We start from the raw sequence: 24,314 nt of genomic DNA, 5'->3' as shown, positions 1-24,314 counted from the left end.
AAGGTTATCGTGATTTTTATCCAGATAAACCGCAGCTCCTGGCAACTTGCGCTTGTTTTGACGCGTCTGACAGACCTCCGGCTTCAGAGAGCTCCCGTACCAATATGGCGGCGCCGCGTTTCGCCTAGGCAACGGGCTGACGCAGTGGAGGCGGCGGCTGTTTCCCAATGTCAAGGAAGCATGCTCAACGGCCGCCCTTTTAAGGACGCTACGTCATCGAACGCCGACAAGCACTGTTCCAATGTTGAGGACACTCGAAATACGCCCCCTTTTCGGGTCCTTCGTTTTTGAGAATTCCGAGATTTTTCAAGGATGCATCGCTGCATCCTAGACGAGCCAAAACTACCCACAATCCTCTGCGTTCACTGGGCGGGTTCTTGAAAATGGCAGAGAAGTACACGTTCAAACGAAGTGAAGTTATATTAGTTTTCAGAAATATTTTGTGCCGTATTGCTTTTTATAGATTCATCATGTTAATGCAAATAATCAAGCCTAAAGGCCTGTGCCACTTTTCAAACGTTTTTGCAACTTAATGGTACGTTGCTATATTTTGCATGGACGTAGCTGGTGTTAAACACCACTGTCACCAATGTCAATTTACTCGCTCACAAGAGTACATTATTTATGTATACCTATTTATGTTTTACTTTTTTTTTAGGGTCAGCCCAGCAAACGGAGGCTTTTGTGCGCCTTAGGGTGGCGCACAAACATTTGTTTGCCGGTGGAAGGGATAGTGCCACTATCCAATGTTGTAAAATTAATGCACAACCGATCATTTGCAATGTTTGTAATTTTTAATGAACGTATATAATTGTATTTTATATGATATACTTATGTGTTCAAAGCACTGGTAGATTGTAGGCATATATGAATGAATGAATCAGATCATATATCCAAATAAATACACGTTTATCATCTCTTTCGTTGTCTTTTTCCCCCTGCATAATAGTAATCAACCGTACTGTAAATGTGATGCATGAATTAAGTTCTCAGACAATTTCACTTAGTTTTATAAAAATTGAATGGATTTTCCTTTTAATAAAGACAATTCGATCAACCACAACAAAGCTTTTGTGACTTCCCCAAAGAGGCTCCATGCGAAGGAGACATGACCGCATTCATAACAGACAAAAGTCAAATAAATATCGATCAGCTTGATTGCTGCCATGTTTTATTCATAAGCGCACATGTGTTTACAAGCGGACACGCAGTATTAAAAAGCGGAAGCGATTCCACACTACCAAGTCGTTCCCAAAGTCAGACGTTACAAACGCTAGGAAGCACTCGAGCTAGCACTCTAGTCTCATCTCCATAGGACGCGACTAGCAAGGACGCGTCCTAGCAAGGCTGCAGCCTTCACTTTGGGAAACAGCCGGCGTCTACCTATATGATGTCTATGGATCGAAGGACACTCCCCGTACTCAACGGCAGCCATCTTAGCTACGTAGCGAAAGAGGCGGAGCCAGGCTGAGCCAAAGTCGGCGCATTTCCTTATGGAGCTCCGTACAGATCATTCATTGTTGAAAATTGTCTGTGATAACTAACAAATGACAGCTTTTGGCCACCCGTTTCTACTTAAAATTGTCTGTGATAACTAACAATACGACAGCTTTTGGCCACCCGTTTCTACTTTCACCTTTGATACTGAGAAATTGTGACAATACACGGATATATTAAATGCAGGTGCGCTGCTCTGTAGGCAAACCGCGAAGGAAAAACGGTAGCTGCTTCATCTGTTCTTTTTAGAATTGTATGTCTTGATGTTTATTTTATCTAGCCATCTATTCTCTTGTTTTTGGCAATGTGAATGAACGTCCGCGTCGATGCCTCGATCGTAAGTCCAGTGTCGCGAGCGGACGTTGCCATGACATCTAGAAATCATACCGTATTTAATGGGTTGTAGTGAGTGTAACATAATTCACCTACAGTATTTTGTTATGTGTTGTTCTTTCAATTGTGTTAGGCATGTCGTTTACTATCTTGGTGGTTCAGGGATCGCTGTCCCATTTAAGGATTACGAGCGTCTCATGACGTCGGAGCCCATGCGGGATTTGTTTACCTTCAGCACGTTTTGATTTCCTGTTTCTCTCTTACTAAATAAACGAGTCACACAACTGTGTGCTCAACGTGCGAAATTGTATCTCTCACTTATGGCAATTTCCACAGGGTTATCATTAATATTGATGTGTAGGGGTTGTTTATAACTCGTGAATAATATTGTTTAGACCACGGTCTGGGGGAATACTCTGATTCTGATTGGCTGCAGTGCGTGCATTAACTCCTGATATAGCCCTACAGACACCTGCTAAGTAGTTCCAGTCAGTGTTTAGATTCTCTGCCCGATATTTCCCACCACTATACTCGGGCCGGGCCTTTGATCGAGCGTTTTTATTTGTATTTTACCATTGGTTTATTGGCCTAATCTGAGGAGAAATCTATGCCATAAACAGAAATATTATAGGCCTTTATTACACAGGTCTTCTCAATGCCGTGAGAGGATGAAACGAAAAGGTACTTCGGACATTTCCAATTTTTTTGAAAAGAAAAATGCCAGTACAGCAGTGGAAAAACAGCCAGGGGAGAATGAGGAGGAACAGGTAGAACTAGGCAATGAACTGGAAGAGGTGGATAGATCAGGGACAGAACACGCCGTGTCAGCGACGGTTCCTGGGCCAGCAGGTAAAGTTACAGAGATAAAATAGATATCCTTGCTACTGAAATGGATATTTCAGATAGGCTAACATCAGTAATGTAATGGCATCATGTTTCAATATACCAGGAATGCGAAAGTTTGATAGGAATGCCTGAGGATTCATTTCGGTTGAGAAGAAAATGAATCTCAATAGGCTACGTGTATTTATTTATTTAATCTTTTTTTTTTTTTGATAAGCAAGCCATAAATTAGGTGGCCTAGGAAACTGTCAGGCTTACTGACAGACGGACAGAATCAGAGTTATAGGCGGAACAAACTGAGGAATAGGCTGAACAAACTCCTCTTCCGTGTGAACCCATTAGCTAAACACTAAACGCTAAACCTTGGCAGGCTAAAAGGCGCACGTTAACATAAACTCACCCTGAATATGTTCAAAGTCGTTCGCCCTCTCTGTAGGCTACGACCGTCACGTAAATTAATCCAACACTGTAGAACACCCACAAAGACTGTTGACACGTTGACACCGTTCAGAGAACCATGTTGCGTGTAGCATTTATTGTTATGTAAAGTTACGTTATCTTGCGGTCATGGGTTTTCTCTAAATTACCTAAATGCCAGACGCTTCAATTTGTCCTTTATGGAAATGAAAAAGGCTACATGGCCTCCCAAAAAAAATATTAGGCTACATGTTTTTGGTCAGAAGTTCTGACCCAGAGTAGTCCAATAGGCTCTGTGCACTAGAACCCGGAAGTCAACTGACGGTGTCGGCATTCTAGTTTCCGGTCTACTTACTGACCCAGTCCATAGCGTGAACATGTCTGGCTTTTCTAGATGTCTCCAAGACCTACCGACAATAAATGTTAACGTTGTTCACCGCATTGTTGGTGCTAGTTCCCTTGCCCCTACAAGCAAGCGGGAAAAATGATTTAAGCTCTATATTTCGAGTTATTTGCGTAACTTTGAGGGTAGGTGACAGACTACCGGCTTTTTAGTGAACATTTTTTAGCGACAACATTTTTTTTCTGTATTTAAAACACTTAACTGTCCGTTGTAGTACTAACTGTACCAACGTGTGTCCATTTTTTCAGTGTCTAGCAAAGATAAGGGAACATCGGAGGTGATTATCAGAGCATTGTGCCACAGGTCCATGAAGAAATCAGAGAAGCCTCACAGCTTGAGTGTATGTTAAAGCTAGCGATAAACCAACCGTTATAAACAAACCGTTATACGCCTGTTTCTTTTATAACAGTGTCCGTGGGGGGATTTAGCTGAGGTCATATGTTTAATCAAATAATCAATACAAACATGTATAATTAAAAAAACAGCACAAATGTACACACAAGCGCACTTTCCTCGTCAGCCACCACAACACGCAGAAAGCTCCAGCCGAGAGCGCCCACCACGGCCCCAACACAGTGCAAGCACACGAGCCGCACACAGACACAAACACACCAGCTTCACATTGCCTCAAACTCCACAAATGTCTCTTTTTGTATAGCACTGTAGTGCTCACGGTCAACACACACTGTACTAGTAGCACTGTACTCATGGTCTAAGACCATCGGAACGGGTAGCTCAGGCTCTTCGGGGTCGGAGCAAGGCACGGGACTCGCCGGTCTCTCTCTTCGCTCCCAGCCTCCCACACACCAGCCCGTGTTACCGGCTGGAAGCTGAGCACAACGGTACACAGCAGTGTTGGTTTGATCCGCCTTCATTCCGTTGAAGCTTGTGAAGTCTTCTAACATTAAATTTCCGTTGTTTGGTTGGGTTTTCCATCTTTTTACTATTTATAGTTGCCGTGGTAACTGATACGGGAAGTAGACCGGAAACTAGTATGCCGACACCCGGCGACACCGGAAGTTCGCTTCTAGAGTTGTGCACAGAGCCTATTGGCCTATCCTACAGTCAAACAATAGCTGTGTTCGAAATCGTTCCCTATACACTCGTTCCCTATTCCCTATATAGTGTATATGATTTAGTGCACTATATAGGGAATAGGGAACGAGAATTCGGACACTACGCTGAACATTTCTAAACGTCATTTGCGTCAGTAAATGCGCCGGGTATTTGTGTGACGCAGACAGATGCGCCCACATCATGTAAACATACCAGGCACTCACGAGGAAAGCTGGAGGTTGTATTGATGTTGAATGTTAAATATTCTATGTTAAATCCCAAATAAATTGTTGACATTTCTAAACGAAAGCCGGAGACTCCATCATTAAATGTATTAGTTTTCGCGGTTATTCAGCTTCTTCTTCTCCTCCGGAAAAACACAGCCGCATTGCATTGTGGTATACGGGAGTAACATAGGGAACATCGTATGTACCCTATTTTAAGTCCACTATATAGTGCCCTATATAGTGGACCACTGAGATTTCGAACACCCTACAAAATGATAGGGAACGATTTCGAACACAGCTTATGTCAATTAGCTCACCCTACTTTGACAGTCAGCTGACAATATGGCAAAGTCAGGTGACCAATAGGCGTATGCATTTGTTTGCATTTGTTTTAATCACAGGTTTGGTCCATTACAATTCTCTACATTCATTTTTATTTGAAAATGGGTTGGTTACTATTTTAGTGGCAGCTCTGACACATTTTAATTATTTTCAATATTTCTGCAACTGCAAAATATTATATTGTATCATGACCAGGGGCGGCCTTCCCTACAGGCGGGTTAGGCGGCCGCCTAGAGCGCCATCTAGAGGGGGAGCGCCATCTAGAGGGGGAGCGCAAAATATAAAATGCGCCCGAAAAAAAAAAAAAAATTAATCAATTATTGGCCACGTTTCCCCGCCAACAACCCCCCCACCCCCCCCCCCCGTCAACAATCGCTTCACCCCCCCTCACCCCCTCAACAATCGCTTCACACCCCCCCCCCCCCCCCCCCCCCCCCGTCAACAATCGCTTCATATCCCCCCCCCCTCGCCTAGAGCGCCAAATGTGCTGGGGCCGCCCCTGATCATGACCTTAAAATTGTGAATTCTATCGTCGGCTGAGTGTATGAAATCCACAGGGGAGAGGGTAGATTTGCAGTTGAATATGAGGAAGATTATACATGGGTGTAGCATGTGAACTTTTTGTCAGTATAAAATGCTACTGAGGTTAAGTGATCTGGAGTAGTGTAAATTAAATGGTCCAGAACCTAAAATTGATGTCAGACCAATGTATACCAATACCAATGTAGAGATAAATATATTGCTTTAGCTTGTCAACTTTGAATTATGAGTTATTACATATTCATGTTCTGTTGTACAGTAAATCGGTGGTTGATCTGGAGGAATGTATTCTTATGCTTCTTTTTAGTAATCAAAGTGATAATTTCCCTTGTGATTCATCCTAGATATATCCCAGTCAAGAGCAGAAGGACCCAAACAACCACAGCTCAGATTCTTCCCTCGGACCCTTGTAGGCGGTCAAAGAAGGAGCTTCATCAAATGCCGCTTTTCCACTGCATGGTACCAGCTCGACACGACTCGACTCGACTCGACTCAGCTCGCCTTTTTTGCGTTTCCACCGCGATCTAGTACCTCAAGTGGCTGCTTTTTCTAGTACCGCCTCGCTCTAGGTTCCAAGCGGCTGAGCCGATGCTAAAAGGTGACGTCGGCAGACGGCCGGCCACTGATTGGCCAGAGAGTGTGACGAAGTCACGAGAGCGACATGGCAACCATGCTGGTAACGATAGAACAGCCATAGTAGCGCCGCAGCCAACATATTCCACTTCTTCAACATGCCAGCTAATAATACGAACACGAATACCATCGCATCGATGTTCTCCATTGTTGTTATGTGGGTTCTGTCCATGTGTGGGTTACGTAGGTGTTGTTTGCGTCGCGTACAAAAATACGTCACGGCCCTTTCGCGCAAACGACCCCGCCCACGTCGCGGAGGTACTATTTGCGGTGGAAAAGCACCCGCGCTGCTACCGTGTCGAGTCGTGTCGAGTCGTGTCGTGTCGAGTCGAGCTACATGTGCAGGTGGAAAAGCGGCAAAAGACTGGTACACTGTCCATAAATGGCTTGAGTACTCCCAAAGTAAAGACGCTGCCTTCTGTTATGCCTGTCGGCATTTCAGTCTTCCCTCTTCAAGGGATTCTGCATATACAGCGGAAGGGTTTAAGCACTGGAAGAAAGCTACATTCAGAGATGGTGGATTTGCTGCACATGCAAAATCAGAATCCCATAGAAATGCCATGTTTTCCTGGATAATAAAGAAAGACCAAATGCCACAAAGCATCTCTGCCTCCCTGAGCTCAGGACATGAACAATTAATCAAAGAGAACCGTGAATATGTTAAAACTATAGGTGACACCCTACTTCTAACTGCAACACAGAATATTGCTCAAAGAGCTCATGATGAGAAACATGGTGAAAACAGAGGAAATTTCCTCACCATCATGGAACTGGTGGCCAAACATGACAAATTAGTGGATAAAAAAATGAAAAGTCAAAAGAATGCCACTTGGGTCACGGAACTCAAAACGAAATGCTGGACTGCCTAGCAGAAATGGTGCGCAACTCTATAATTAATGAAGTTGCTCAAAGTGAGGCCTTCAGCATTATGGTTGATGAAACAAAAGATATCAGTAAGAAGGAACAGATGTCCTTTGTAATTAGGTACTACTATAACGGCTCTATATTGGAAAGCTTTCTGGCCTTCGAAGCTCCAGAGCGCCTGGATGCTGCATCACTTTCACAGAAAATTATACAATTAATGCAAAAGTATGGACTTGATTACAGAAATCACTTAGTAGGACAGGGTTATGATGGGGCCTCTGTCATGAGTGGGAAAAACACAGGTGTCCAGGCACGGATTAAGGCAGAGGCCCCATTAGCCTTCTATGTGCACTGCAATGCACACTGCTTCAATTTGGTATTAGTTGACAGTGTGAAATGCCTCAATGAAGCAGATTGTTTTTTTTCTCTTTTGCAGAGGCTCTATGTTTTTGTGTCAGGGTCCCATGTACATCAAAAGTGGCTAGAGGTACAGAGAGAAATGTATCAGGGGGCACCAAGAGAATTACAAAGACTGATAGAGACACGGTGGGCATGTCGGTACAATGCATGCAAAACGGTTAAGGATAGACTGCCGGCTATCATGTGCCTACTGAAAAGACTCTGAAGAGAGAAATGGTGACAGGGCTACTGAAGCAAGAGGTCTGTTGGCACAAATAGATCTCCAGTTCATTGCCCTCCTTCTGACAATGACACAAGTTTTTGGTAAGATTAAGTATCTGTCTGATGCTTTACAGTCCCCACAACTGAATTTGGGTGTAGCGGTTACCCTTGTGGATTCACTTGTTTTTAGAAATGATCGTTTTCTGTGATAAGACAGGGCCTCGGACAGGGGGTGTTGCAGCACCCCCAGCACCCCTACTTCCCGCGGTACTGGGTGCAATTTACAGCTGAATGTAGTGCCATGTTGTTAAACGAAAACCTACGCTAGCCTGGCTCGCTCTCGCGCATCTCTGTTCGCGCTCGTGCATGATTGCGCGTCCAGTAGGGATGTGTCGGTCGCGACTGATTCGTTACAACGAACGAATCCCGAACGTGAACGACAAGAACTGGTTCCCCAAAACAAGAAGAACTGGTTCTTTGATTCTTTTTTTTTAACATAAACCAAACATATGGTCACGTAAATAAAATATACAAACGAACAGAGCTCCGTCTCCCCGCGACTTCCATTGATTGAGTCTACAACTTTCTCAAAGATTCAGCCAATGAGAGGTAGCAATGGTGTTGGAATGGCACCTGGGTAAACCAATGACAAGGCGGTACCGTCGAATATGCGCGCTTTCTCTGTCTGACGTATCTTGGGTCATACCATTCGACTCATATATCCCCCTACATTTTTTCGAAAATAGACTTGACCTCCATCTGTTTATTGGATAAACGCATTTCCCAATCCCAGGAGTCTTTGCTCCATTCTACGTCAACTTTAGAACAAACAAAGAAATTAAACTGCAGTTCGTATTTTTTATTTATGACCATGCAAGTTCGGTAATGCCTGAACAATGAAGAATTAAATGTAAAGTAAAATAAAATTATAAATGTAAAACCATGAATGAAATATAGAGTAAGTAAGAGGTATAAATATTGGTGGGACGTTGGACATACTAAATAGCAGGCATCTGCAAACTGCGGACTGCGGTCTTGACGGTCCTATCCGGACCCATGACCAATTTAAAAAATTTTTTTTTATAAAAATACGTTTTTTTATTTTTTATTTTTTTTAAGATGTAATCTGACGTAACGAACGAATCAAAACGAACGAATCAAATAAACGAATCGTTATAGTGAACTGAACTGAAAGAACTAGTTCCCGGAAAAGAATCATTTTGCCCATCCCTAGCGTCCAGGTACTTGGAATGGGTGGAGTCAGAGTCAGCGTTGAAGGAGAGGGGGTAGGACCATTTGAGTTGTGTATTTTCAAAATCTGCTGGCGTTTCGCAAATCCCATACCCAACCTTTAAATTGGGTTATGTTTTTTGTTTTTTTTAGTATGCCACCCTAAGATTTGCTGTGGCCCCCACTGGCCACCCCTGGAATAATTTTCTGGAGGCGCCACTGTCCTGTGTGGGCCGAACCACCTAAATGGATTCCCGACGATTTGTGTCGTTTGGTATTAATAAAGACTTGACGAGGCTATCTATCTATCTAGACTATTTAATTAACAATTATTCACCTCAGGCTCCGTGAATAGTGGGGAATAGAGGGATAAAAGACAAGAGATATATCCCTTGTCATGTATCCCTCGTCTTGTCGATTAGTTTGTTTATGTGACGATTTCAAAAACTTTTTTGGTTTTGTTTAAAGCATGCTACACGCGATTGGTTGGTTAGATTGGTGGCATGGAGAGCAAATGAAAATGATTCCCGCTTAAATACGAACGTATGTATAAATACTCCCGCTTATCATCACTTGGTATCCAAACCACTATGGCGTTTCGATCTCTGAACTGAAAAAGGGTTGGGTCGTACAACACCGGGTGCCCAGTTACAGCCGCGATTAATACTTCAGCCGACATTTTGTTCAGTGAGTGAATAAAGGTAGGTAGGAACCAAAGTGCCTGCCGGTGTTCCTTGGGATCCACGCAAGCGAAGAGCGTCTACATTCCGATTGGCTGTCAGTGTTTGGCCGCTGAAGCGCGTCATTTGCATAAAGTTAAAACGTTTTCAACTTTCTTTTGACGCTCTGGTCGCTGAACTTTGGCCGCTGGTAGCGTTGGTCGCTTTGGTCGCTCTTGCCCATAGAAAGTGAATGACTTCCAGCGATTTGGTCGCTCAATTCGCTTCTGGTGTGGACGTACAGTAAGCTTGCTACAGTAGCACCTAGCAAGGAGAAACCTGGTGTTTATCCACAAGGTTGAAAAAAACACATATACCAGTAGTTTCTTACACAGACACAAAGAAACGCATGCACACTAAAAGAGGTAAGAGGTATTTGTAGTATTCATTTAGTTTATTGATTGAATGAAGAGGTGACCAGTGAGTTCATCACAATGGGGGCCATCGATAGGCTCATGAATTGAAAGCTGTATCTCTGTCCTCATTGGTGCAAAATGGGAAGGGGTGTGGCTTGAGTTAAACTGCTCCTCTAATACTGAGTCTCTGAAGCAGTTCTTTAACACACACACACACACACACACACACACACACACACACACACACACACACACACACACACACACACACACACACACACACACACACACACACACACACACACACACACACACACACACACACACACACACACAGGCTGATGACCTCATGTCTAGAGGCCCAGGGACCTGCGGACCACCTGCTGGGCCAGCTGGTTGAACTGCAGGCGGTCTTCTCTCCACATCTTAGACGCGTCCACGTTGGCACCGCTCTCATCGTTGGGCTCTAAAGACAGTCACACATTCAAGAGGGGGACCGTCTAGCATGCTGTCCACAGACAGACAGGCAGACAGACCGGTAGGTAGGTACCTGCCAGCATGCTGACCACAGACAGCAGAATCTTCTCCACACTCTGCACTGGGCTCCATCTCTCAGCACTGCTCTCGTAGCCCATGGGGTCGTCACCCGGGGCGTGCAGGATGGAGATACACACCCGGCCGTCTGGATAAACTGGAACATACCCATGACCATCACTACTAGAGATACACACCCTGTGGATAAACTGGAACATACCTATGATCATCACTACTAGAGATACACACCCTGTGGATAAACTAGAACATACCCATGATCATCACTACTAGAGATACACATCCTGTGGATAAACTGGATCATACCCATGATCATCACTACTAGAGTTACACACCCTGTAGATAAACTGGAAAATACCCATGATCACCACTACTAGAGATACACACCCTGTGGATAAACTAGAACATACCCATGATCATCAGTACTAGAGATGGGTCAGCATAGCTCAGGTTGCTAGTTCGATCCCCAGCTCCTCCTAGCTGAGTGTTGATGTGTCCCTAAGCAAGGCACTTAACCCTAACTGATCCTGACGAGCTGGCTGTCGCCTTGCATGGTTGACACTGCCGTCGGTGTGTCAATGTGTGTATTATCCGATGTCAGTCGCTTTGGATAAAAGCGTCTGCTAAATGCCCTAATTGTAATTGTAGAGATGCACACCCTTTAGATGAACTGGAACCTTCCCATGATCATCAATACTAGAACTGAATATTGTAGGTACCCATTTAACTGGTTAATATACGAGATGGACTAAAATAGGTACGGAGCAGCCTGATCCTAGCCCATGAGTGGTGGCTGGTCAGTAGAGAACTAACAGGCAGAGCCTGGCGGGCAGAGAGAGCAAGCAATGGATTCCTCAGCATCAGGTCAGTAAAGATATGCATATATCTTAACTGCAACGGCAAAGAAGTTCTCCATAGAATAGTGAGCAGCTTCACTGCTTATAATAGCGGGAACAAATCATACATGTTGAGCCGTAAACAACTGTATTTAATTACAAGGTAAGAACCTCGCACTTCATTTCCAACACAGTCTATTATCACTAAAAGAGATTCACAACCTGCCATCCAATATGCTCAATAACACATTATTCAGTATCAATATAATGAAATCATCATCACCGGTATCACCATCCTCATCACCACCACGTCATCACAATCTGATGTGAGCAGGATATACCCCCCTGGAGCTAATGTTCAGGAATGAAGGTTGGAGACCATTTGTCAATGTGAGCTGTGTGTTCCCCCTTATGGGTGTGTGAAGGAGGCCCGGTAATGATGATGACGGTGTTGCTGACCACCGTCATCATGTCATCTTGCTCTTATCGGGAACACGCTCAGACCGGCCCTATGGTTAGCATAGCACAGGGAACCTGCTTAATGACAGTCTCCACAGGGCTAACTGCAGGCTAACCCTTTACAACCATGATGTCATCCCACGTACCTAGACACACGAGTAACCTGAATACAACAACACTAACATTAGTGTGTACAACTAGAGCTGTAGAGTGTGTACTTGTACTTGATCAGTAGGGCTGGGCGATATGACCAAAATATAATATCCCGATATAGGTCATTCATATTCCGATAACGATATATATCACGATATAGCACATTTTCTGTGAATTCAATGAATAAATAACGTATTTTCCGCACTATAAGGCGCACCGGAGTATAAGCCGCAGCACCTAAATTGAATGATGTGTACATAAGCCGCACTGGACTATAAACCACAGGTGTTTTAATGTTTAATTACCATTAGGGCTGGCCCAAATGCCATTTTTCAGGCTTTAAATACACGTTGGTTTTTCCGAGCGAATATTCGAATACTCGTTCCAGAAAAAAACACCATCAAAAACAACATTAATAATCCCTATATACTCCCTGGAACCGATTTTGACAGTATCTGCATATTTTGTTGAAGATTTAATAGCTTTTGAAGGTTAATTAGTAGGCCTAAGTAGGTTGAAGTTCCTTAGTTTTTCTCCTTGAAAGCGAACAGCTGTTGTTCCGTTCCAAATCAGCTGTCCTCTGCCGCACCGTTATATAAGCCGCAGAATCGAAAAATAAGAAAAAAAAGGCGCGTCTTATAGTCCGAAAATTACGGTAGTTTATATAAAGTGACCACATGGAAAGGCCTATTTCGTAGCCCCTCTTTTAGGTATGACCTCACTTTGTCTTGGCTGGTCGTGGGAGTCCTTCTCCTATTCAGAATTGTCACGTTCACTCTCCTCCATGTTCTATTTCATCCTTACTGACCGCTAGAGGCGGTGCTTCAAGCACTGGATTTATCCGTCTCGCGCATGCGCAGTTCGAGTACCTAATATCAACAAAGTCACCTGTGACCCCTGATGAGCTCCGGACAGCCTATATCTTCCGGTGACATCAGAGGATCTGTTCCTTTCATCTTCTCGCTTCGCAGGTATCGTATCACCTTGCTAATCTAAAAGCTAATTGGCTATTATTATCATTGATCGTTCGTTGCTGGTGGCCTTGCGACATATTGTCAGAGCCGTGAGCTGCTCACCCTCTAAAGGCCGCAACGGACCCGCCGAGAGGTTCGGATTGCGTGGAACGCATCTCCCTCGGCTGTATAAATTTACTTTGTTATAATTTCATGTTTCGGTGAAGGCAGTGTACCCGCTCCCTCTCCCGGCGTTTGTACTGCGCTTATCATTTAAGTTCTGCCGGCGTTTGTATTGCGCTTATCACTTAATTTCAAGTTGTGTATCGTTGCTATTGGTGACGGCAGTGTGTGCGCTCCCACTCCCGGCTTAGGTACATTTTACCTCGGTGCCAACTCGGTTGTGCCCGCTTTGTGTTAACTGGTGAAGGCAGTGTTTTTCGCTCCCGCTCCCAGCATTTATAGTTATATTTAGCCTTGTAGTTAGTAGCAGTGCTCCCGCTGAGGCTAACTGTCTGGGCTGTTATCCCGCCAATATTTGTCAGTGAAGGCTGTGCTTTCGCTCCCTCTCCCGGCATTTATACTGCACTTATTATTATCTACGTTTCGTTCTGACCGCTACCCTCAACTGGTGAAGGCAGTGCTCTCGCTCCCGCTCCCAGCAGAGGTGTGACTGTAGTTGGTAGCAGCGTTCCCGCTGAGGCCAACTTGTCTGGGTTTTTTTCTGTTCATATATCCATTGGTGAAGGTTGTGTTTTCGCCCCCTCTCCCAGTGTCTATTGTTTCTTGCTTTATACAGTGTTATTTTTTCTGGTTGTCAACATGGTTGGCGACCACTCATGCTCGGCCTGTATGGCTCCTCTGCAGATTGAGGATGGCCATGAGTTGTGTCCCTCATGTCTTGGCCTCGGGCATCTGAAGGAGGGTCTTTCAGATGATCCCTGCATGAACTGCAGTTTTATGCCTCGGGCAGTTAGAGTTGCTAGATTAGCTGAGGTGGAACAACGGTTGGGCCTTGTTTCGCCCCCCGAACTGTTGCCCCCAGCCCAGCGACGTAATCCAGCCCAGGATGGTTGCTCACAACGTCGGGCTGCGGTGACCGCAGGCCCCACTTCTAGGAAGAAGGTTAGGGAGTCCGGGCTTGCCTCCAAGGTAGGCCAATTGACGGCAGAGCTCGAAAGCATGAAGTGCCTCTTCCTAGCCTTTCAGGCTGGGACTGGTGCAGGGGGGCCAGGTGCCCTTGCTCCTCCGGCAGCCACCTTGGAGCCGGAGGAAGATGTGCTTTCTCTGGCAGCGTCAGCTGCCGAGTTTGCTGAATACGAGCCGGATGGGGTCCTACAGGACGCAGCCTCCCGTGCCTCCGCAGCGTGCTCCCGTCCTTCGACCCGCAGCTCTACTAGTGCTTCTGAGGACAACTCAATGGGAGCCATCATTCGTATGGCCCTGGCCAGTCTGCAGCTAGACGTGCCGCAAGCGCAGCCGGCTCCGGCCAGTGCTTTCTTCAGGCGTGGCCCAGCCCCCGCCAGTTTTACCGTGCCTCCATCGGAGGAGTATCTGAGGGAGTTGCATGCATGCTGGAGGGATCCTAGAGCCCACTCTCATGCAACATCCGACGGTCGGTCACTGGCAGCCATGCAGGATGCACCCAAGTTTGGCTTGGACCGCATGCCAGCAGTTGAGCCGACCATAGCCGCTTTAATTGTCTCGCCTGATGAGGCTCTAAGACCGGATGCGAGGTGTCCTCGTCCCCAGTGTCAGGTTACGGATGACCTGCTCTCCAAAGCCTATGACGCAGCGGCACGCATGGGACGCATAGGCAATTCTATGTCCCACCTGATGCTCGCTCTGTCAGCATCCCTGCAGGAGGTTGCAGTGGGTGCTCCGGCCCACGATTTCAGTGACGCTTCTTTGCAGGCGTTCGCACTGATGTCCAGAGAGTTGGGGCGGGTGATGTCCACTCTCGTCCAGGCTCGCCGCCAGGTTTGGTTGGCACAGTCTCCTCTCGCTGAGGCGTGCAGGAGAACCCTCCGCAGTGTTCCAGTTGAACCTGGGGAGCTGTTTGGCTCTGCAGCTCTAGAAGCGCTTGAGCGAACAGTCCAGGCCAGGAAGACTCGCGAGCATCTATCTGTGCTTCAAAGGAGTGTGCCTCCTCCTAGCAGGCCTAGAGTTTCTTCAGCTGCCCCACAGCGCAGCTATCACCCACAGGCTCACCCCAGTGGCTACCTTAGGGCTCAGCGCCCACGTCCACAGCCTGCTCAGCAGCAGGCACAGGCCTTTCGGGCCCCTGAGCGGCTGCCCTCGGGGCAGCCTCAGGTCCCATATGCTGCACGTCGTTCCCCCAGGACCTTTAGAGGTCGGGGGACCCGGCGTTGAGGATCAGGGGCCGGTCGTCTAATGTTTTTCCCAGCAGCAACTCAGCTATTGGGCTGCTTCCACCAGGGACCCGTGGGTGCTTTCCACCTTGACCCATGGGTACAAACTTCAGTTCCGACGCCGGCCCCCAGCCTGTGGCCGGGTCAAGATGACCATCATACACGACCCGGCCAAAGCCCAAGCCCTCACCCAGGAGCTTTCCGCCCTCCTGGACAAGGGTGCCATCGAGCCAGTAGATCCCCTGTTGCAACCCGGGGGGTTCTACTCAACTTATTTTCTGGTAGCAAAGAAAGACGGCGGACTCCGTCCTATCCTCGACTTGAGGGGCCTAAACAGGTTCCTGAAGATCCTGAGGTTCCACATGCTGAGCACCGCAGAGGTTCTGCGTACTGTTGCCAGGGGGGAGTGGTTTACATTAGTAGACCTGAAGGATGCCTACTTTCACGTTCCCATAGCACCGCACCACAGACAGTTTCTGCGGTTTGCTTTCCAGGGGCGTTGTTTTCAGTTCAGGGTGCTCCCGTTTGGCCTCTCCCTTTCCCCACGGGTGTTCACCAGGTGTGTGGCGGCAGCCCTCTCACCCCTACAGTCGCGGGGCATGAAGATCCTGCCATATCTGGACGACTGGCTCATCTGTGCACCATCCCAGTCTCAGGTGGCCCTGGACACGACACTTCTTCTCTCCCATGTGGCCCGTCTGGGTCTCCGGGTGAATCTCACGAAGAGTTGCCTGGTGCCATCGCAGAGCATAGTTTTTTTTTGCCACAAAGGAGTCGACCCATTGCCCCCTGTGGTTCTCCTGGGCAGAGGAGAGCAGCCCTCTGGGTCAGGATGCTCTCGCCTACGATTGGCCAGAGGGTCCCCTCTATGCCTATCCACCAATCCCTCTGATTTTTCCGACGCTACAGAGGGTCCTCCAGCAGGGTCACAGACTGCTGTTGGTAGCCCCCTTCTGGCCAGGGAGAACATGGTTTCCACTGCTGCGCAGGCTCTGCAGCAGTTCACCACAGCGCCTTCCCGACAGGAAGGATCTCCTGTCACAGTTACAGGGCAAGATCTGGCATCCCGACCCTCGTTGCCTACAGCTATGGGTCTGGCCGCTGCAGGGCCCAACCCGCTGCTGACTGAGTGCTCAGACGATGTCTGCAATACCATACTGAACGCCAGGGCGCCTTCTATGGCGCAGTATGAGAATAGGTGGCAGCTATTTACGGCATGGTGTTCAGACAGGGCTGAGGACCCTGTGCATTGTTCAGTTCCAATGATTTTGGAGTTCCTCCAGTCACTCCTGGATGGCGGCCGGGCCCCAGCTACTCTGAGGGTATACGTGGCAGCCATCTCCTCGAGACATGCTCGGGTAGATAATGACACAGTGGGGGGCCACAGATTGGTGTCCCTTTTTCTGAAGGGGGCGTTGCGGTTACGACCCCCACGAGCACAGCGTGCCCCAGCATGGGATCTGCACCTGGTGCTCGATGCTTTATGCTTGCCTCCTTTTGAACCCCTGGCTCAGGCGGAGCTGAAGTGGGTCTCCACTAAAACTGCCTTTCTCCTCGCCATCGCGTCAGCGAAGCGCGACGGGGAGCTTCATGCTGTCCGTGAGTGACTCATGTCTGAGGTGGAACTCGGATGGCTCAGGGGTTACCCTGTGGCCGAATCCAGCTTTCCTCCCGAAGGTTCTGTCATCGTCGAACCTCAACCGACCTGTCCGCCTGGCACAATTTATCGCCTCGGAAGGGGAGGACAGGTTCAAACTGCTGTGTCCTGTGCGAGCTCTGAGAGCGTACGTAGCTGCGACCGCAGGCATTAGACGCTCGGACCAGCTCTTCCTCTGCTATGGTGGTCCTAGGAGGGGCTGTGCTCTCTCCAAGCAGCGATTGTCTCATTGGGTTGTGGACGTCATCACCCATGCCTATAAAGGAGGTGGTCACCCCCTGCCATCCGGGGTCAGGTGCCACTCTACCAGGGCTGTCTCAACGTCATGGGCTGCCCTGCCCCTGGAAGACATCTGCGATGCAGCATCATGGACATCACCATGTACCTTTTCCAGGTTCTACCGGGTGAACGTTGCCACTCCCCATCCGTTGGCCGTGGTCCTGTTGCCCGACTCTGCTGTTCAATCTCAATGAGGTAGGTGCTGGAGTTCCTCGGGACCTTGTTGGTATGAGCCATCCAGTGCTTGATGCACCGCCTCTGGCGGTCAGTAAGGATGAAATAGAACGATAGTTACGTATGTAACTACGGTTCTATGAATCCTGGATGACCGCCAGAGCGCTCTGTCACTCAGAATCCTTGTGTACTCGCGAGAAGATTCTGCAGGAACAGATCCTCTGATGTCACCGGAAGATATAGGCTGTCCGGAGCTCATCAGGGGTCACAGGTGACTTTGTTGATATTAGGTACTCGAACTGCGCATGCGCGAGACGGATAAATCCAGTGCTTGAAGCACCGCCTCTGGCGGTCATCCAGGATTCATAGAACCGTAGTTACATACGTAACTATCGTTTGTTTGTGTTGCGTTCATGTGCCGTGTGGAAGAATGTATAGCGTCGTCCAAATGACGTAAAATATTACCGTAAAGAGTGTGATTTGCGACAAGACGATATAAACGATAGAAGATAATATGAAACGATAGACATTTTTATATCATCACACGATATATATCGTCATATCGCCCAGCCCTATTGATCAGTGTGATCTACTCGTACTTTGTGGATAGTTTTCTAGCCACAAGAAAACACCTCCTCCCGAACACATGCTGATCTTCGAAGACATGCAATTCAACAAGTGTGTAGACCCCAATCCACAAATACTTGGATGTATGTCCTCTGTAAAATGAAATAGACAATGATATTTCACGATCTACACATTTTTACTTGTAAAAAACTTGTCTTTCAATCACTTTCAGAACAGAACTTCAAGTTTAACTTCAAGTTTAAAATTAGTTTAAATTAAAGATCTATAAAATGTGGATGGATTAATTGCATAAACTTGTTAATGCGACATGCGATATTAAAGCAAGTGAGAAAAAAAGAAAAGAAATCACGTTATGTTTACCACAATCCACAATTTTTACTATACTCTTAAACTCTACTCGCTATACTCGTTTCTCCAAAACTCAAGCCCCCACCTTGTAACCATGAGGTGAACACATTGGCTTACACAGTGGCCTCTATACAAAACCAACAGATGTCATGGTATGGGAATGGTGGAGGAAGGATGTGTGGATATCCTAACGCCACTGTGGATGAATACCAAACGGTTGTGAGTCAGGAGTGAGGGTGGAGTTAAGGAGTGAGGGTGGAGTGAAGGAGCTCCAGAGTTAAGAGTGAGGGTGGAGTGAAGGAGCTCCAGAGGGAGTAGTGAGTGTGGAGGGAACGAACTCCAGAGTGAGGAGTGAGGGTGGAGTGAAGGAGCTCCAGAGTGAGGACTGACGGTGGAGTGGAGGAGATCCAGATGGAGGAGTGAGGGTGGAGTGAAGGAGCTCCAGAGGGAGGAGTGAGGGTGGAGGGAAGGAACTCCAGATTGAGGGTGGAGTGAAGGAGCTCCAGAGTGAGGACTGAGGGTGGAGTGGAGGAGATCCAGAGGGAGGAGTGAGGGTGGAGTGAGGGTGGAGTAAATGAGCTCCAAAGGGAGGAGTGAGGGTGGAGGGAAGGAACTCCAGAGGGAGGAGTGAGGGTGGAGGGAAGGAACTCCAGAGTGAGGAGTGAGGGTGGAGTGAAGGAACTCCAGAGTGAGGAGTGAGGGTGGAGTGAAGGAGCTCCAGAGTGAGGAGTAAGGGTGGAGTGAAGGAGCTCCAGAGTGAGGAGTGAGGATGGAGTGGAGGAGTGAGGGTAAAGGGAGGATGGAATGAGGATTGAGGGTAGTGTGAGGGTGGAGGAAAGGAGTGAGGGTGGAGTGAAGGGGTACGGGTGGAGTGAAGGAGTGAGGGTGGAATGAAGGGGTGAGGGTGGAGTGAGGGTGGAATGAAGGGGTGAGGTTGGAGTGAAGGAGCACAAGTCAACCATATCAACAACGTGATCTGCAGTTAAGTGGCCTGTATGGGAGGGGGGCCTTCAAGTGAAAGGTATATTCTCTGTGATCCTGTCGTACAGCAGCTCATACATAAACCCAACTGATGAAAAACCGTCACACAATACAACTTGCACACAACGATGAACAAAGGCCAAGACATCTAGCCTTTTATAATATTGTTGGTTTCATACATAACCTATCTCTCACACATGATGTCCTTACATATTACACATGAGATGGAACAGATTTCTTAGATTATGAGGGTGCACTCACACTAGGCCATCTGGCCGTGGCCGTTGGCCGTTTTCACACCTAACCGCGCTCAACTGGCCCCGTTGTTCTCTGGCCTGCACTCACACTAGGCCATCTGGCCGTGACCGTTGGCCGTCGCAACTGTGGCCGGGCCACGGTAGGCTCTTGTACATACGTCATCACGTCGTAACACGTCATCACCAAGCGTCCGCTGCATGGACCATAATAAAGTCATTGATTCGTGGATTCTCCCAAATACATCAAATTTCTTGTGGGTCTTCTCCAACTCTGCCTGAATAGTATCGTCTGCCCAAATGGCTAACAGACACTCGACTTCTCTATGGGACCAACGTGAACCAACAGTTGAACCACTTGACGCCATGTTTACCGTTGAATGGGAAAGAAGGCTCGTCGCCTTTATTATGACCATGGTCATCGCATGGACTATACGTCATCCAGCTCAGGTTGCGTAGCCGTGTGTGTGCGTAGGTCGGCTCATTAGCATCTGTACCATGGCGGCCCGTACCGTAGCAGCACACCTCTCCCAAGTGGCCAAGTTGGCCTGGCCTGGCCAGACTGGCCACACTCACACTGGCAGATTTGAGCACGGTTTCTAGCCTTTACAATAAATTTCACTCAAACTGTTATTTTCTTAACAAGGCAGGAAGGTGGCAATACGTAAATCGGCTCGCCAACATCCAGAGGTGTGTGCTATGTACGTATAATGCGTTTGGCTGCGGAACACATGGGACTAAACTAGGAGGTGCACCCATGGATCTAGGGTGGACATCCTGAAGCCACTGTGGACAGAACCCTACTGTGAGAGAGAGGTCAGCAGGAACTGGGAAGGAGCATGCAAGTGATTCACAGTTCAAAGTTCATAAAAAAGATTTGGTTCTGAAAGTAAGTGTGGATATTATTTTGCAAAGCACACAAGCACCATATTTGTGGATCACGGTACCAGTAATATGATTGTCTTCTGTGGTTTATGGATATTCAAGTCCAATATAAAGTTCATCCACATTTTACAGAGCGTCAGTGGGACAAGTTGGACAAAATCCACAAACAGAGACATCCTGCAATGAGCCTGTGAAGCCCAGAGAGGTCCTGAGGAGCTCATTATCACTACTGCCCACAACCACACATCCATGGTCCCCAGGCTTGTACTAGGGTTCCTATCAGTTCCAGCATTCACTGAATTGTTGAAAATGTCAGTTTGGTGCGACCACCATCAACTGCTTCAAATAGTAGTTTGACCAGATTTAGATTGGCCCTGAATGCTCATCTATGTCGGACCAGATTTATCTTTATCTTCGAAAAGATCCCAAAAAACCTGGCCGATTATTATTGTTTCTGAATATAACTAGTCTATTCATCCAACAAAGGATTGGTTTTGCTTCCTAGAGTCGGATCATGATCACACCTAAACCAAACCCAAGTATGGTCTACCAGTCCTTTTGAGTGTGTACCAGTACTCTGTATCGTCTACCAGTCCTTGTGAGGGTGTACCAGTACTCTGTATCATCTACTAGTCCTTGATGAGGGGATAACATTACTCTGTATCTTCTACTTGTCCTTGTAGCGGGTATACCAGTACTCTGTATCGTCTACCAGTCCTTGTGAGGTGGGACCAGTACTCTGTATCATCTACTAGTCCTTGTGAGGGGGGGACCAGTACTCTGTATCGTCTACAAGTCCTTGTGATTGTGTACCAGTACTCTGTATCATCTACTAGTCCTTGTAGTGGGTACCAGTACTCTGTATCGTCTACCAGTCCTTGTGAGGGGGGACCAGTACTTACTATTGGGGTGGAACATGTCACAGATAAACCTCATCTTGGGGGGGCTGAGGGGGTAGTCAGACGGGAAACTGAGGACAGCAGGAAACACTCCTCCTTCAAAACACGTGTCCTCAGGACCCCTGGAGACAGACAGGGAGGGAGGCACACACACATACCCACAAACAGGGAGACAGACACACACACAGACGACAGGGATGGAGACAGACAGGGACGGGGGACAGACACAAACGGACCGAAAGGGAGGGAAACACACACACAGACAGACCCACAAAAATACCCATAGGGATACAGGAAGGGAGACGCACACACACAGACAGACCCACAGGGAGACAGGAAGGGAGACACACACAGACAGACAGACAGGGAGACACACAGAAGGACAGCCAGACAGCCAGGGAGGGAGAAAGACCGATAGGCGGACCAGACAGTTAGGTAAACAGACATGGAGTACGGCAGACAGACAGGGAGAAAGACAAGTAGGCAGACAGATACACAGTGAGGTAAACAGACAGTGAGAAAGAAAGATTGGGACATAGATCAGTTCATTTTGCTTATTGCCAGAGGTCTAGCAACCTCTGGCAATAATCATTACATTTACAATAAATACAAAAATATATATAAATCATTGAAAATAAATACATTAATATTATGATATCCTTGAGTAAATATAGTATTATAACTTTTTATTATTTAAAAAATAATAATTTTGCAATTTAATAGTTGGCGTTTCATAATTAAACACTTTTTTCTTTCCACTCTTCCCATTGGCCATGGCCTTCTTTATTAAGGCCTGATTCCACCGCACGCGTTACGGCCACGTTACGGCTGCGGCACGGAACGGCTGCGACTCTGCCCTGCTTGCATTTCCACCGGGCGCGTTACGGCAGCACAACGCTGTCTTGCGAGTCAGCCGTATTCACGCGAGATCACGAGATCACGCGATAATCCTAAAGCTAATGTACTCAACTTCCACTCCCAAAACGACTGCAATTAAATGCCACGCTTTGTTCTTCCGGCCATTGCCCTTATAAAAAGGATGATTTGGTACATAAATGACTTCATGTTGCAAAACTTCGACAATGAGACTCTCGTCGTCCATGTTGCCGACCCTCTGACACCCTTTGATTGATTGACTGCTGACCTGGTGCCTCCGGTCATGACGTAATAATGTTGATGTGAAGTTGTGATAGGCTACATGAGCTGAGTATTGTGTTTTATTTTGAAAATTGGCCGGATGCTCTATGGCTTTTACTTTTTCACTTCCTGCCCTGCTTGATCTGCTCTGTTGAAATTGACGCGGTTCAGCAACGGCTTGCGGCAAAAATAGAAATGCTACGGAATGATAGCGCTGCGGCACGGCGAGCCGCTCCTGGGACGCTGCTGAGACGTTCCGCAGCCGCGCCCGGTGGAAATGGTCTCATTTATTAGAGTGGAACCTATCTGCTGCGGTGACCGCGGCCAAGACGTGCCGCAGCCGTAACGCGTCCGGTGGAATCAGGCCTTTAGGTTTGGCACTATCCACTCGCCATAGATAGGTTCCACTCTAATCAATGATACCATTTCCACCGGGAGCGGCTGCGGAACGTCTCAGCAGCGTCCCAGGAGTGGCTCGCCGTTCCGCAGGAGCGGCTCGCCGTGCCGCAGGCGCAGCGCTATCATTCCGTAGCATTTCTATTTTTGTTGCAAGCCGTTGCTGAACCGCGTCAATTTCAACAGAGCAGATTGAGCAGGGCAGGAAGTGAAAAAGTAAAAGCCATAGAGCATCCGGTAAATTTTCAAAATAAAACACAAAACTCAGCTCAGAATTCTCAATTCCAAATACGCGAACTACGGACTCGCGGACTTGGAAGTTCGTACTTGGCAAGTCCGGACTTCAAGTTAGGGCTGGGCAATAAACCGATTTTATCGATTAACTCGAGTGTGTAGCTCACGTCGACTTGTTTAAATGAAAATCAGTTTTCTCTTCAACATCCGCCAACGCTACCCTCTCAGCTCCCGTAGTTCGGAATGGGCTCAGCCCTCCCCCAGCACAGAGCGCGCATTTACCAAAGTGATACACAAACATGGCAGCGAGTTGTATACAACAATTTATTCATACATGTACAATCTATTTTGAGGTAAACATAATTCATTTGAAATATATCTGTGTGGTTTAAAGGTCCCATGACATGAAAATCTAATCTATTTCTAACATAAATATGAGTTCCCCTAGCCTGCCTATGGTCCCCCAGTGGCTAAAACTTGCGTTTGGTGTAAAACGAGTACTAGCTGTTCTGCTCGCCTTTGAAAAAACGGAGGCTCAAGCGTGCTGATTTGGAATGTCTGTATTCATGACGTCACCAAGAATCTCAGCTCCTCCCCTTACTCTGCCTGGCCCGCCCAGAGACGTTGGCCCGCCAATGAGACTCGACCGTGCGAGCGCCACGTGTGTGTGTGTGTGTGTGTGTGTGTGTGTGTGTGTGTGTGTGTGTGTGTGTGTGTGTGTGTGTGTGTGTGTGTGTGTGTGTGTGTGAATACACACACTGTAACGCAAGTGTTTCTTGCCGGTTCTATGACGTGTCTTGTATTTCCACAACGAGACTGTTGTGGGGGTTATCTGAGCCATGGTTGAGAAGGAATTGGGGGATAGGAACTTTGGCTTTGACTCGCTGAAGTACATGAACTGCGACATGCCGCCGGTTGCCGCGAGGCACCATCGCCCGGCAGCGGGCAGCCGGCAGCAGGCAGCTCGCGGTTCAGTCGACTTCAGGTTGATGTGAAAGTGGAAGAACCAGAGACGTCGCAGAACCCGACAAAGTCGTTTGTGATTCATGATATCGTCTGGAGGCGCACACAGCTTT

General features: G+C 47.4%; 1 protein-coding gene across 1 annotated transcript in view; it reads right to left on the bottom strand.

Annotated features, from left to right (window-relative positions):
• Positions 1 to 5,647: 5,647 nt before the first annotated feature.
• Positions 5,648 to 24,314, bottom strand: part of ube2g2 (ubiquitin-conjugating enzyme E2G 2 (UBC7 homolog, yeast)) — a 283,623-nt gene continuing 264,956 nt past the window's right edge. The window contains exons 2-4 of the mRNA XM_056610642.1: positions 21,475 to 21,593; positions 10,632 to 10,772; positions 5,648 to 10,547 (exon numbers count right to left, since the gene is read on the bottom strand). Coding sequence (XP_056466617.1) covers positions 10,435 to 10,547; positions 10,632 to 10,772; positions 21,475 to 21,593 — 373 coding nt within the window. The 3' untranslated portion in view covers positions 5,648 to 10,434. The remainder of the gene's footprint in view (positions 10,548 to 10,631; positions 10,773 to 21,474; positions 21,594 to 24,314) is intronic.

This window comes from Gadus chalcogrammus, chromosome 16, assembly GCF_026213295.1.
Source record: "Gadus chalcogrammus isolate NIFS_2021 chromosome 16, NIFS_Gcha_1.0, whole genome shotgun sequence".
Lineage (NCBI taxonomy): Eukaryota > Metazoa > Chordata > Actinopteri > Gadiformes > Gadidae > Gadus > Gadus chalcogrammus.
The sequence above is the reverse complement of the archived record's forward strand: the minus strand, read 5'-3'. Positions and strand labels throughout refer to the sequence as shown.